This window comes from Pleurodeles waltl, chromosome 3_1 (assembly GCF_031143425.1).
Source record: "Pleurodeles waltl isolate 20211129_DDA chromosome 3_1, aPleWal1.hap1.20221129, whole genome shotgun sequence".
NCBI classification, from domain to species: Eukaryota; Metazoa; Chordata; class Amphibia; order Caudata; family Salamandridae; genus Pleurodeles; species Pleurodeles waltl.
Window position 1 is genome coordinate 1,298,005,846 of NC_090440.1, and position 13,092 is coordinate 1,298,018,937.

The 13,092-nt window shown below is 40.8% G+C and overlaps 1 protein-coding gene across 5 annotated transcripts in view; it reads right to left on the reverse strand.

Annotated features, from left to right (window-relative positions):
- CLASP1 (cytoplasmic linker associated protein 1) overlaps positions 1-13,092 on the reverse strand; it is a 1,131,138-nt gene that overhangs the window by 286,768 nt on the left and 831,278 nt on the right. For all 5 annotated transcript variants that reach the window (XM_069224628.1, XM_069224627.1, XM_069224630.1 and 2 more), the window contains one exon: positions 9,632-9,775. In XM_069224628.1, the coding sequence (XP_069080729.1) occupies positions 9,632-9,775 (144 nt within the window). The remainder of the gene's footprint in view (positions 1-9,631; positions 9,776-13,092) is intronic.

The window sequence follows — 13,092 nt, forward strand, 5'->3', positions numbered from 1 at the left end:
CGCTGTGGAGTACTTGGACGCGTGTGATGGAGCATTGTCCTGCATGAAAATCATGTTTTTCTTGAAGGATGCAGACTTCTTCCTGTACCACTGCTTGAAGAAGGTGTCTTCCAGGAACTGGCAGTAGGACTGGGAGTTGAGCTTGACTCCATCCTCAACCCGAAAAGGCCCCACAAGCTCATCTTTGATGATACCAGCCCAAACCAGTACTCCACCTCCACCTTGCTGGCGTCTGAGTCGGACTGGAGCTCTCTGCCCTTTACCAATCCAGCCACAGGCCCATCCATCTGGCCCATCAAGACTCACTCTCATTTCATCAGTCCATAAAACCTTAGAAAAATCAGTCTTGAGATATTTATTGGCCCAGTCTTGACGTTTCAGCTTGTGTGTCTTGTTCAGTGGTGGTCGTCTTTCAGCCTTTCTTACCTTGGCCATGTCTCTGAGTATTGCACACCTTGTGCTTTTGGGCACTCCAGTGATGTTGCAGCTCTGAAATATGGCCAAACTGGTGGCAAGTGGCATCGTGGCAGCTGCACGCTTGACTTTTCTCAGTTCATGGGCAGTTATTTTGCGCCTTGGTTTTTCCACACGCTTCTTGCGACCCTGTTGACTATTTTGAATGAAACGCTTGATTGTTCGATGATCACGCTTCAGAAGCTTTGCAATTTTAAGAGTGCTGCATCCCTCTGCAAGATATCTCACTATTTTTGACTTTTCTGAGCCTGTCAAGTCCTTCTTTTGACCCATTTTGCCAAAGGAAAGGAAGTTGCCTAATAATTATGCACACCTGATATAGGGTGTTGATGTCATTAGACCACACCCCTTCTCATTACAGAGATGCACATCACCTAATATGCTTAATTGGTAGTAGGCTTTCGAGCCTATACAGCTTGGAGTAAGACAACATGCATAAAGAGGATGATGTGGTCAAAATACTCATTTGCCTAATAATTCTGCACTCCCTGTATACCTCCATTGTAGTAAAGGTGCCTGCCGCTTTAAGGTGCGTTTGAAAGTAAGCATGCATTATAGTCATTCTAAGTTCATTTTTGATAGACGTCCTTGTCAGATCTAGAAGGTTCTCCATCCATGACCATACATTCTAAAAGCTGAGGCTTTCTTAAAAACAGTCATTCCTTATTGACTCTTTTAGTGCTGTATTGGCCCGGTTAGTTGGGATTTTCATTTGCAACACTCAATAGTTTGTGAACAGAAGCATGGTATGTCCTTTTCAGCCTGTTCCACCTTTTATAGATTAAGCATTGTTTACAATGGGGTGCTAAAGATGCTTAAGAATAAGTTACTTACCTTAAGTAAAAATATTTCTGGTAGATACTTCAGCTATCTTCCTTCAGATTTTTTATCATTTGACTCTCCTTCAGATACCAGAATAGATCTACAAAAGTTGAAATAATGCTCCTGTGCTGGTAGGTGGCACCATGACTTTCCAATTGAACTCTGGTGCTTCTCCTGATGCAGCAATATAGAGCTGTATATGGTACAATCCAAGCCCCCTCATGTCAGTTCCCATATATTTTACATACCCTTCCAGGCGGAAACGAGACCCACAAAATCAGCAGGAAAAACTAAATCGGAACCTTATGTAAACTTGCCAGACTACTCCACAAAACAGGGAGTCTGGTGGGACAGTCAGGAATCTGCTGGTAGCGTATCCACCAGAAAGACTGCTAAAATGGCAAATAACGTGTTCTGCAGATTCCTCATTTCACAAATCAATACCCACAAGGCTTGGGTAAAGCTGCAACTTGAGCAGGTTTAGTGACAGTGGACAGAAATAGGTCCAGAGCACCAGGAGGAGAACCAGAATGGAACCCGCCTCTGGTGACAGACAAGTGAGGTCTCCATTGTATTGTCACTGGTTTAAGACATGGAAAGTTCCTTCTTGCTACTCGATATCTGTTGAACACACAAAGCCACGACCATTAACAGAGTCGACTGCAGAATTCATGCTCCAAATTGATGTGCAAGAGCAGTAAGATGAAAATCTTTTCGATTTGGGTTTTTTCAGAGGTAACATTTCTCCCAAAAAGACACTTCAGCAGAGGGCAGTTCTATATCGACTTCAAAGGCTATGGAAAAAAATAAACTGACTGTGGAGCACATGGGTGTTGCCATATACGGCTCTGTGACATCACATAAGGAAGGAAGTGGAATCAAACTGGTGCTATAGTGCCACCTACCAACGCAGCTGAGGTATTTTAACTTTTCAAATCCCATCTGGCACCAGGAAGAGATTCAAGGTTAAGAGTCTTCAAGTAAATTTCAATTAGATCATTTCTTTTAATAAGGCTGTCAGCTCCTATAAAATTAAGGACAAAAATCATAACATAACTCTATAACTAATGGTCCCAAGATGCCACTGCTTGGGCTCCGTAGCCCCCTCAGGAACGATTACGGCAGCTATGCTCAGGGTGTGGGAACAACAAGGACCGCGTACACTAGGGGACTTATTTGAGGATGGCATATTAATGCCGCACTCGGGCTTTGTGCAACTACATGGGGTGTCTGAAACACTTTTTTTAACCCATGCTAAATTACTGTCCTATGTACGCAATCACTGGGCACCACAGGGCGCTGAACCAGGCACACATTAAGCCTTTCAGGCATTGCACACAATGGGGCACAGCAGAGATCTGATTAGATGGCTATACCGAGGACTCCAAGCACATCTCCACAGATCCTTGGATACGCTGAAAACTAAGTGGGCATCTGATATAGGTAGAGATATTGTTGTTATAGAGTGGACTTTCATATTACAATATGCTAAATAGGTATCCTGCAATACTAGATTTAAACTGATACAATTTTACCTTTTGTATCCTGCGTACCTCACTCCACACAGGCTCAATAGGATGCCTCACTCTACAACAGCGCAATGTCCTCGGTGTCATGCCATTGATGCCGACCCTCTCCACATGCTCTGGGCATGCCCTTCCCTCTCACAGTATTGGGCCACCATAGGAGCCACTTTGATAGAGACCACGGAGGTAGCAGTGGAACTGACGCCTGCTAATTTCCTCCTGGGGTCACACCCTAACCCACGAAGTTCTAAGGTAACTGCACACCTCATGGATCTGGCTTTGCTTTTGGCGAAACGACAGCTAATGAGGTGCTGGAAGCCTCCCCAGACCTCAACCATACAGACATGGAGGGAGGAAGTATTACGCTGGGGCCAGGCTGAAAGTTCAGCTCTTAGGAGAGAGGAATATAGAGGGATGAGAAAGAAACCAATAGCCCTGGAGTGGGACACATTAGTGCAAGCGTTTAGGGCTCAGAATGAGATGCAAGACTAGCTGCACTGTGACGAGCAGAGTCCTTCAGAGATGTTGCACGAAGAGAGAGAATAGAAAGCCTTTGGTTTACGCATATTACGAACCCTGGGGTTCTGATTTAGTCGCACCCTTCCCACATGTGACTCAAGTAGAGGAGTGTTGTTCCTGAGTAGTCTATATACGTCGGCCCTCCCTTCTAGTAGATGTACTCCAGGAGGATCAATGACACTTGCAACATAGATGGCTTAACTCATACACTGAATGACGGAAGCAGGGGGGTGGGAGGAGGGGCCAGGGGCGGTGGGTTTTGTTGTTCTTGAATAATGTTAAATGATACACCAATATGCACACACACCTGCAGGTCTGGAATTAGGCTGATTGTCTACATTTATGATAGATATGTAGTGATACTTATCCTATACTATGTTGTTGTATCATGCTAAGGTAGAAAATCTATAAAACTCTATAACTAATGGAATAAAATCACTCCTAGGTCTCTATCACCCCACTCATCTACTATACCTTCGAAGTATCAAGTTTATGTAGGTTATATATGTCAAACATACACATTTAATGACTCCAATGTCAATCGAGAAGGTGGTTTCCGTGCAGGTTCTTCACTATGTAGCTCTAATACCAAAATAATGCTGAATGTTCTGATCACTCTGCATATGTGGTGAAAAAGAGTTATAGAACCTTAAAAACCTTAAAACGACACATATGTAGGAAATGGGCTAAAATGTAATAATGAGCAACGTTTTCCCCTGAAAACCTTTTGCTTCCCTCAAGGTTAGCTATAAACAAGCACAATTAATTCAGTCTGAAAAAGTAGTCAAGCTCAATGGAAGCCAGATATCCCAGTAAAAGACCATGGTCTCTCGCAAAGTTACCCTGCAGCATTTAAAGGACTGGGCAATAAGAATTAAAAAGATACTACAAATACTTGGGAGAAATAATCTTCCCAGAAGAACAAGCCAACAATATATGATTGTACTTTCCGTGTCCGAGTCTGCAAGTTTGCATTCTCCTATTGTCTTTTTCTAGTAAATAAAAGTGTTACATCATGTATAAATGCCACACTTCCCTAAATATTCCCTAGGGGGCACCAAAACAAAAGGGAAAAAAATTAAAGCGTAGATTTTGTAGAATCGATTCACGATGAAAATTCAAATGTCGCAGAGAGCTGGTGAGGTAAGATGGACAATTTGCTTATGAAAATGCAAACTTGTAGAAAAATCTCACAATTTAAGAACAGTTTTCATTCTTGGCCTCCTGTCAATCTATCTTATGCTCTACAAATGGGATAATTTACATCTTGAGCTACGTACCACAAGGAGTTGATTAAAATTAATTGAGCTCTCACTTCCTGAAGTAGAGATTTCTGTCGGTACCATATTCTGAACAAAGCAAATTTAAATGGTTAGCGAAGGAACAGTGCTTCCGCAGACATGCACTCTAATTTTCTCAACATGCTTTTCACATTTTTACTTTGGAGGGGCTGAAACTATCATCCCAAAAGGGAAACATCGCAGCGCTTCCGCATTTTACGGGCGGTTTCAAGAACTGGCAGTACAGTAGAAACAATGTCGTGGTCTATCGACACCGTGGATTTCGGGAGATGATTGTAAGTGGTCATTTGGGTATTTTTGTGATGGGCCTGTTTTCCTCATAGCGAAACCAGTCGTAAACGAACTAAATAAACAGGTGAAACTCTTTGTACAAACACTTGATAGTATTAAAAAAACACCAGGTATAATCACATACACTTGTCAGAACATTTAATTAAAAACGTTCTGCGATCCAGTTTATACCCCCCCCCCCCCCAGTTGTTAAATCAGAGTCACAAAACCTTAGACATTCAAAAAGCACCTCCAACATTTGCAGTCAACCAATCCAACACTACAGCCTAGGCACTAGACAAACTGCCATCAGACTTACCATTCCATACATGAATGGGAAGTTCGTGTGCTGCCGAACACTTGTCCATTATGACCTGCTGCTCCCTCCACCCTCTCGATCACTCTTATTGCCTCTCATTTTGAAACACCATTATTCTCAATCCGCTGATATCTTTCGCAACCAGGCTTCCCACATGTACTCATAACAGCCGTGGTTCATCGGGCTATTAACCAACTGACGGACATCTGCTGACTTCGATCACTAAAGTGACCACCTATCCATTAACCAGGCGCTACTTACCCTTCCTGCATAAAGACCACCAAAGCCTTTTAAGCATGGCAGCTAATCACACACTTCGCAACACCCCGAAGCCCATTTCTTCACAATTCTTAGCCACCATTACCATTTATCACCATCCTTCAACTACTGTTTGGTAAAGGGAAATTAACAAACGTGGTGGTCAAATCGTCTCACTTTGATCAAAAACATATAGTACACAAAGAAAACAAGAATGCCACAAATCCGGCGGCCATCCACGCTTAAGTATCCTTTTACATTTGCTGTTTTATCATTCAGACACATAAATTGGAAGACCGAGTCATGGTTTGAATCCATTTTTTATATTTTCTCTTGAAGTCTTAAAGCCATATATTCTCATCAGGTAAAAATTGGTAAACGAGAACACTTCCAGCAACCACTACAAAGTCACCACAGGATTACTGTTGGGCCACCTAGTTAAAACTCTTTCTTTTCGCTAGCATTCTTGTGTTGACAAAAACATGCGCCAATCATCCTATAAATGGCTTCCGATACAGCATCTGTACAGTCAAGGGCAACACCACATCATCCACTCATTCAGCACCACGACAGAGCACATTCACTCTGCTATTTTATACTAAAGGGTTAGATATAGTTAGCTTCTTTGAGACATTAATGTGTACTATCAAATACTGTGCATCAAACATGGATGTGACTTCACAACAAATTCTACCTCTAATTCCTACATATTGTCAAATCCATTCCCAAATTCTCTGATGATTTACTAAATATGACTTACATAAGAGGTACCAAGCAAAGCAGAACTGCATCAGACCACATGATCATTACAAAGTGTACCTTCTCGAATGTTCGCATGAATGTAAGTCTGAAAGAAACATACTTTACTTACGCCAGAGAGGCAGAGGGATTGTATGAATGCTGGATTTAACCATCAGAAAAAGAAATATTCAAGCAAAAGATCAAAGTGAGTTGCCTCGTTTGAACTGCGAAGCAATTCAAACTTTGACAAAATCACTAAAAACAATTGAAATTCGTCGGAAGGAATCGGCCACATTTACTGAAGGAAAACAATCCAACAATATTTAGACCTAGCTAATTTTCCTTCTGGTCTCCTGGTTTCTAGGAACCAAAAGCCACACATGAGAAATGCAGTCACCTAACGGGTCAAAAATGGTTCAACGGTAAATATTTTTATAAGTGACAAAATCAAAGAAAACATTTACCGTGGCATCAATCGCCCGTTTTGCATAATTATGTGAATTTTGCTGATATTTAGCTTAATTATGCAAAAGCAAAGAATGTGAAAAATGCCATAATCCAGGCAAAGCCTTCTATGATTAAAGTCCATATATAATCAGTTCTTCAACTTGGGCTCCATAATCATACCCATAGATTAAACAGAGATGTAAGCTGAAGAATTCAAACACACAACTATAGAACCCAACAAGGCAAAACAAAAGACAATATAGAAAATGCATTTTCTTTTGAGAGTCTGTTTTCAAATTGTGAGGGGAACTGGACCTGAATCGCTCTCACCCTGAGCCTGACGTTTGCTTGGAACCAAAAGGTGTGAGCTGAGACACAAATGGCAGCGCACTGGTGCACACAAGTCAACCTGTCACCTAACCACAACCCTTATGGCTTTGTTAAATCAACAGTACATTACCTCTTTTACAACTTCAACACCACCCACTGCTTAGTGAACTACTAGCCATCAATCCTTTCCCTACCTGCCAGCAGATAACATCTTCACTGAACACTAAGTCCCAGCTGCTTTCCAAATTGCTACAATCACATTTATTTCTGAAAATATCTCCAACCCGACCCTCTCACTATAGTTCCGCTTCTAACCCACAAATAGTCAACAACACCGTGCTCTCATGACATCTTCTACCAGCTTTCCAAACCAGAACACCACCCTTTCTGTAATCACTGGCAGTATGATGCCTTTATAAGGCAGCACCAACACCCTCTGGAAACGTCAACCATGACAACTTCTCTAATCACCACTTGTTTCCTTCAATACCAAACCACATTCAACACCCCCATCCCTTCCTGAGCACTAGTAACATCTACTCCCTTTCCTAAACAATCACTAACAACTTTTCTTTGCAACAAGTTCCGGATTTCTTTGATAAACTCTATCAGCACTTATCTTTTTCCAGAACCAGCATCACTTAGACCTATCTAGACTCATTACTAACTTCAACTGCCTAGTAGGTTAACTACCACAGCCTCTTTATCCTTCCTCTGACTATCAACTAGCTCAATCTATAAACCATCATCAGGTAACTCACAACACAGCCACCAAAACTCTTCCTCACACTTTGCCTGTTTACATCTTCCCAAGCCACAACCGAAACAAGTCTGCATTATCAAAATAGCCTTTTCTATGCTGCCATGGTTAAACGGTACTTTCAAGCCAAGACCACTTTGCCAAAATATTTCCCTTCTTCACCATTCAGTAGCCCAGTGTTTCCCAAACTGTGGGTTACAAGACAATTTTTGGTGGGGCCAGAAAGTCCAAACAATAAATAAAGATCCATTTAAATTTTATTTTTATCTTGTCACATTTAATGTACTTGAAAGAGACTTCAAATGTCAGGCAATGTCTTCTGACAAATTGCTGTTTATTTCTTTGTTTCCAAACTCCTCCCACTTTGCATTAAAAGAAAATGAAGTGATTTAAGTGACAATGTTCCTGGGATACATGGGGTGTGTAGGATGGTATTTTTGTAACATATAACACAATGTAAACATTTGTAAATGATCTGTACACGTCCAGCAGATTGGAAAGCAAATCTGAAGCACATTTTATAATTCTCTATCGTGGTGGAAACAAAGATTTCAATGTAATCAAAACAAATCAAGACACTTTCACTGGCGATGTATAAATGATAAATATTCACTGAAAGACGATTTTCAAACATTATAATTTATGTGCAATACAGCTGTAGCAGTAAAACTCTATGTCTGCAAATTTAGTGGCCATTTTATTGGAAAATTAGCAGTCTGTAAATGATAGTGTGCTACCACACAACACTTTAGTTACATTAAAATATTGCTCTCCTAATCCCATTAATACTAGGTCGGTCACAAACGTTTTTTTGTTCTAAAAACTGGGTTGTGGCTCGAAAACGTTTGGGAAGCACTGCACTTGTCTGTTCCCTGAATATTGACAACACTTACATCTTTTGCAAATTATTTTGATCACCAGCTTCTTTAAAGCACAATCATATCTATCTCCATCACTTAGAAATCGCACTAACTACCATTTCATAATGCATTTTTTTCATATCACTAACTTCTACCTTCTTACCTAGCTACTAGGGTAATTTATTTTTCTCTCAGTGTCTCCACCTTCCTACCCACACCTACCCATTTCCATTACAAAATCAACAAGACGCTTTTCAAGCTACCCCTGCCTTCATTTTGCCAAAGCCAACTTTGGAACCCTTAACATTAATCCAACTATGGCAGACACGGTCTTCTTTATTGTGAAAGCAACAGTGACTTTTTAACATCAATGACTGAACCAGAAGAAGATCCACCCATCAAAGGTAATTTGTGATTAGCCTGACATGTTACCGGAGAATGACCTCTAAATCCATCCTCTATAAACAAGATCAAGAGGCCCAACTCTATATATTTAACCAAACAGCTGTCCTTTAGCACAAATGTGCTACCAAAACACAAGATGATTAAGAGAGGACACAAAAAGGGTGACTGAATTGACAAACAAATGCAAAACTAGAAAATGCTGAATATGATTTTTATTACAATACGCCGAAAAAACCTGAACAATTCAACTCCAGAAGCAGGTCCACTGCATCCAAGATGCCTTTTACTTCTTGGGGCACCCTCTAAAAATATGTCTGCTACCTCTCTCCAGTTCATTATGTACACTGTTTCCAGTGCTGGGCTTTTGAGTATTAAGCCTATATCCTGGGTTCTGTATACATTCTTTGCTTCAGTTCAACTACTTAGATGAAAGCATCTGATATATAAATTATTTGCAAGCAAAACCCCAGGACTAGAGTGTTTGATGATGTGGCCTGAGGTGGCCACACTATGTACAGTAAGGATTCCAATGGCTTTTCAACACTTAACCTTCCTCCCCCAGAACCATTTCTGAAGGCCACTGACACATGGAACCTTACCTTTCTCACATCTGAGCTCTTTGGCTCTGTTGTCCACGTTATAATTTTTGAAACCGCTAATCTGGTCTCACTGGAGCTCACAAAGTCCGTTGGGTCCATCTGCCTGGCCAGAGACTCTATGTACTTCAGAATTGCAACTTTTACCTGAAAGATTCAAGCAGGATAACTTCAGAAGATGTATGGAGCAGCAGCAGCTCTAATACTCATGCACAGGCTTCAGCAGACAATTTAAACGACTTGTGGAGTTGGCATGTTTATTTAGAACGAACCAATTGGAAAAGGATCCAAAATGCCATAGATCTGTCAACTAAATTTCCTTATATAGTCGATGTGCTTGTTTTGTCTCGTTTCATTTTATCTGCAGGTCCAATAATGCTGAGTGAGGGAAACAGTGTTTCCCTTGGCTGATTTACAACTGTTAGCGATCGTGGTATACCACTGTTTTACCAGTCATGGTTTAATGGAAAGGGCTTATAACCAAGAAAACTGCCAGCAAGTACTATCTTAAACCCAGGGGCCACCATTTTCCCAATCTCCTGTAAAATCAGAATTTCTAAACAAGTACATAGTTTCACTCTTGCTTTTACATCACCCTCAACCATCTGTATCTTATTTGTCTCTATCATTTTAGGTGAGAAGCAACTCCATAATGCGTCAATGTTCAGGTAAAAAAACAACTACCTACCAAAATGTCCTAACTCTGCATTTAATACATCATACTGTGACCCTTATAAGCCTTACACAATGTGGTGGTCTCTCACAGCTCCTTTCCCATTAGCAGTGCCTTTTTTAAATAGACTGATTCACATTGATGGATACCTTCCCAAGAGTCTTACTGGAAGGCTTGTGTGTCTACCCCTTTTCTCCAAAACAACTATAGATGCAACTATCTACTCTGAACTTTGAGAGAAGAGGCATTCTCATCAGGCTATCTTAATTTCCTGTAGCCTCGTACTCTAGCATTCATGGCCTGCAAATCAGAAATTAAAACGTCCTCCACTGCGTCCAACTCCTCGCCTCCATTCAATCCCAATACATCTCGTGCCACCCTGCCTCAAAAAAAGGAACCTTTTGTGATACTACTGAAAGGCAAACAGAGGCGGGATGATCACACAGGTGTAACAAGGCTAGCACTGAAATGGACACAATGCTTCCTTATCAAATAGCCAGCAGTAGGGTCATACCTGGAAACGTCAAGCCTACTGAGAAATATTTAGCTGTAGAAGCTACAGGGCTCCACCTTAAAGTCTCCTCTTGTTTGACAGCAATTCAAAACTAATAGCTGAGGCTATTTAATATCAAAGATTTTCATATGCATATCAGTGACACTCAGTTTATGGAATTGGGAGATTGAGATACCGCACAAGGTAGGAACCAACCTCATATGTGAGGCTGGAGGAACCCTGAGAGTGATAGCAGACACACTAGTTGATTAAGGAAGGAGCAAAAGCAGATGTTGGTCTTCAACGTACCTCTCCTAGATATTGCTTCTCTTGCCTGTGTCTACTCTGCTGGAGGATAAGGGACCTTGTGAATTATGATGGACAATACCTTGTCTTTTAAACCTGAAATATCAGCATTGGTGAGTTCTTCGAATCTATGTTTGCAGTACCATAAATATGTGTGAGTACTTGTTGAAGAAGCATAACATCACTTGCCATGCCTAAAGTCCAGGACAGAGAAACAGATATGTGGAGCGACTCACAAGACCACAACTCCTCTCAATCGCCTACACTCGCTATCAGTACAAAGCTGAATGGACTTTAAGACCATATGCGTAAAGCACAACATGGTATGGTCATCTTGCCCAGATATCTGGTGCTCATTATCGTTAAATACAAACGGATCAGAATTCTGTGATGTCGGGTCCAAAACTAACCAGCAACTCAAATTATATTGCAACGATCTGACAGCACATAGCCTCACTCTTGTAGAATTACATACAAGGAAATTAACATTCAGAAAAAACAACTCACGTTCCAGTGAAGACCCGGGTCTTGTGTCATCAAAAGGCATGCTCTTTGTTTAGTGGAGACTGTCTGAGAACGCTCTGTGCACAATGGAACTGTTATGAAGGTATGTTATGATACTAGAGATGCTGGATACTAATAAGAAGAGTAATGAGTCTAGTGAGCGCAACGTAGTAGCCCTTAGATATAGCTTTCATGTTTTCACTGATTGACTATGCAAATCTGTTGACATTTATCCCGTTAGTCATTTTCTCGTGAAGTGATGCAATATGCTCAGCATGTGTCTCAAATTAGGAAATATGGGTCACATGCACTGCTCATACAGAATTAGAGAGAGCCACAACTCTGTGCTTCATTTGCGTTGAAGGCTGATTCAATTTTTGCTGAACTAGTGATAGCAGGCCACCTGCATACATCTGAATCAAATACAATGCTGCTCTTGAACTAGCTATATGCCGGACAAATGTGTTCCTTCTGTTGAGGACCAACAGTCTGCACATAACGTTCAGATGAACATATGGAGAACATATTTCACTTACACTAGTATTACGTGAATTTTGCTAAATGCTTTAGGTAACTCTGGTGAATGGTAGGTAACCCATTTAAATCTGGAATAAAATAATAGCTCCACTGACTTGCACTCAAGAGAACAGACTATCAATAGTTAGGGGAATTTGTAATTTGCCTTCTAGCAACTAGAGTTTGATATCACCCACCTCAGGCTCTACTCCGAGTATTATTATACCTATAGAGCTCCCTTTTTTGAAGTCGCCCTAAAACCTACAGAATTCATACAGCTGTCTATACCCCAAAGTTTTGGTTAGGAGGCTATTATTGCGGTACAATATTAGATTTTTATTTCTGCATCCCACTATACCATTAGAGTGCTCTGTTCTATTTCCCAGGCATTTGTTTTATCCAGCGTGTTTGGCTGCAACATTTCCACATTACAGATTAAATAAGGTGCTTCCTAAATCAACACCTTTTCACTAAATGCTTACTGCTGAGAGAATTACCTATGGCAAACTGGAAACTTTTTCTAACCTTGTGACTCCTTTTCCAGTTAGTCCAAAACCTGCTAATACAAATACTGTAAGTTCATTTTTGTAGCTTACGTCACACGATATCATAGTCATCATATTATAAACAGTGAGATCGGTTATATTTGCTAAGCTGACAAAAGTATTTATTTCGCTGTAGTACTGCTCTTTGAGATCATAAATCTGAGTTAATTCATGGTGGGAGAAACTGGTGGTAAGGCATACACCTCATCTAGCTGCTCGAAAAAATCCCCAAACCCATACAATGTCTTGGTTAGCTTTCTCCAATTATAGCAATAAATCTGAAATGCTGGAAAACCGTCTAGCCCTATTGTGATCCATCCACTTTTTTCTTTGGCGTTTATGTTCCAGCGACCAATACGTTCTGCAAATAGAGTCTCTGGATTTGTGAGTAATTTGTATGCTTTGGATGCCACCATCAGCAAATAAT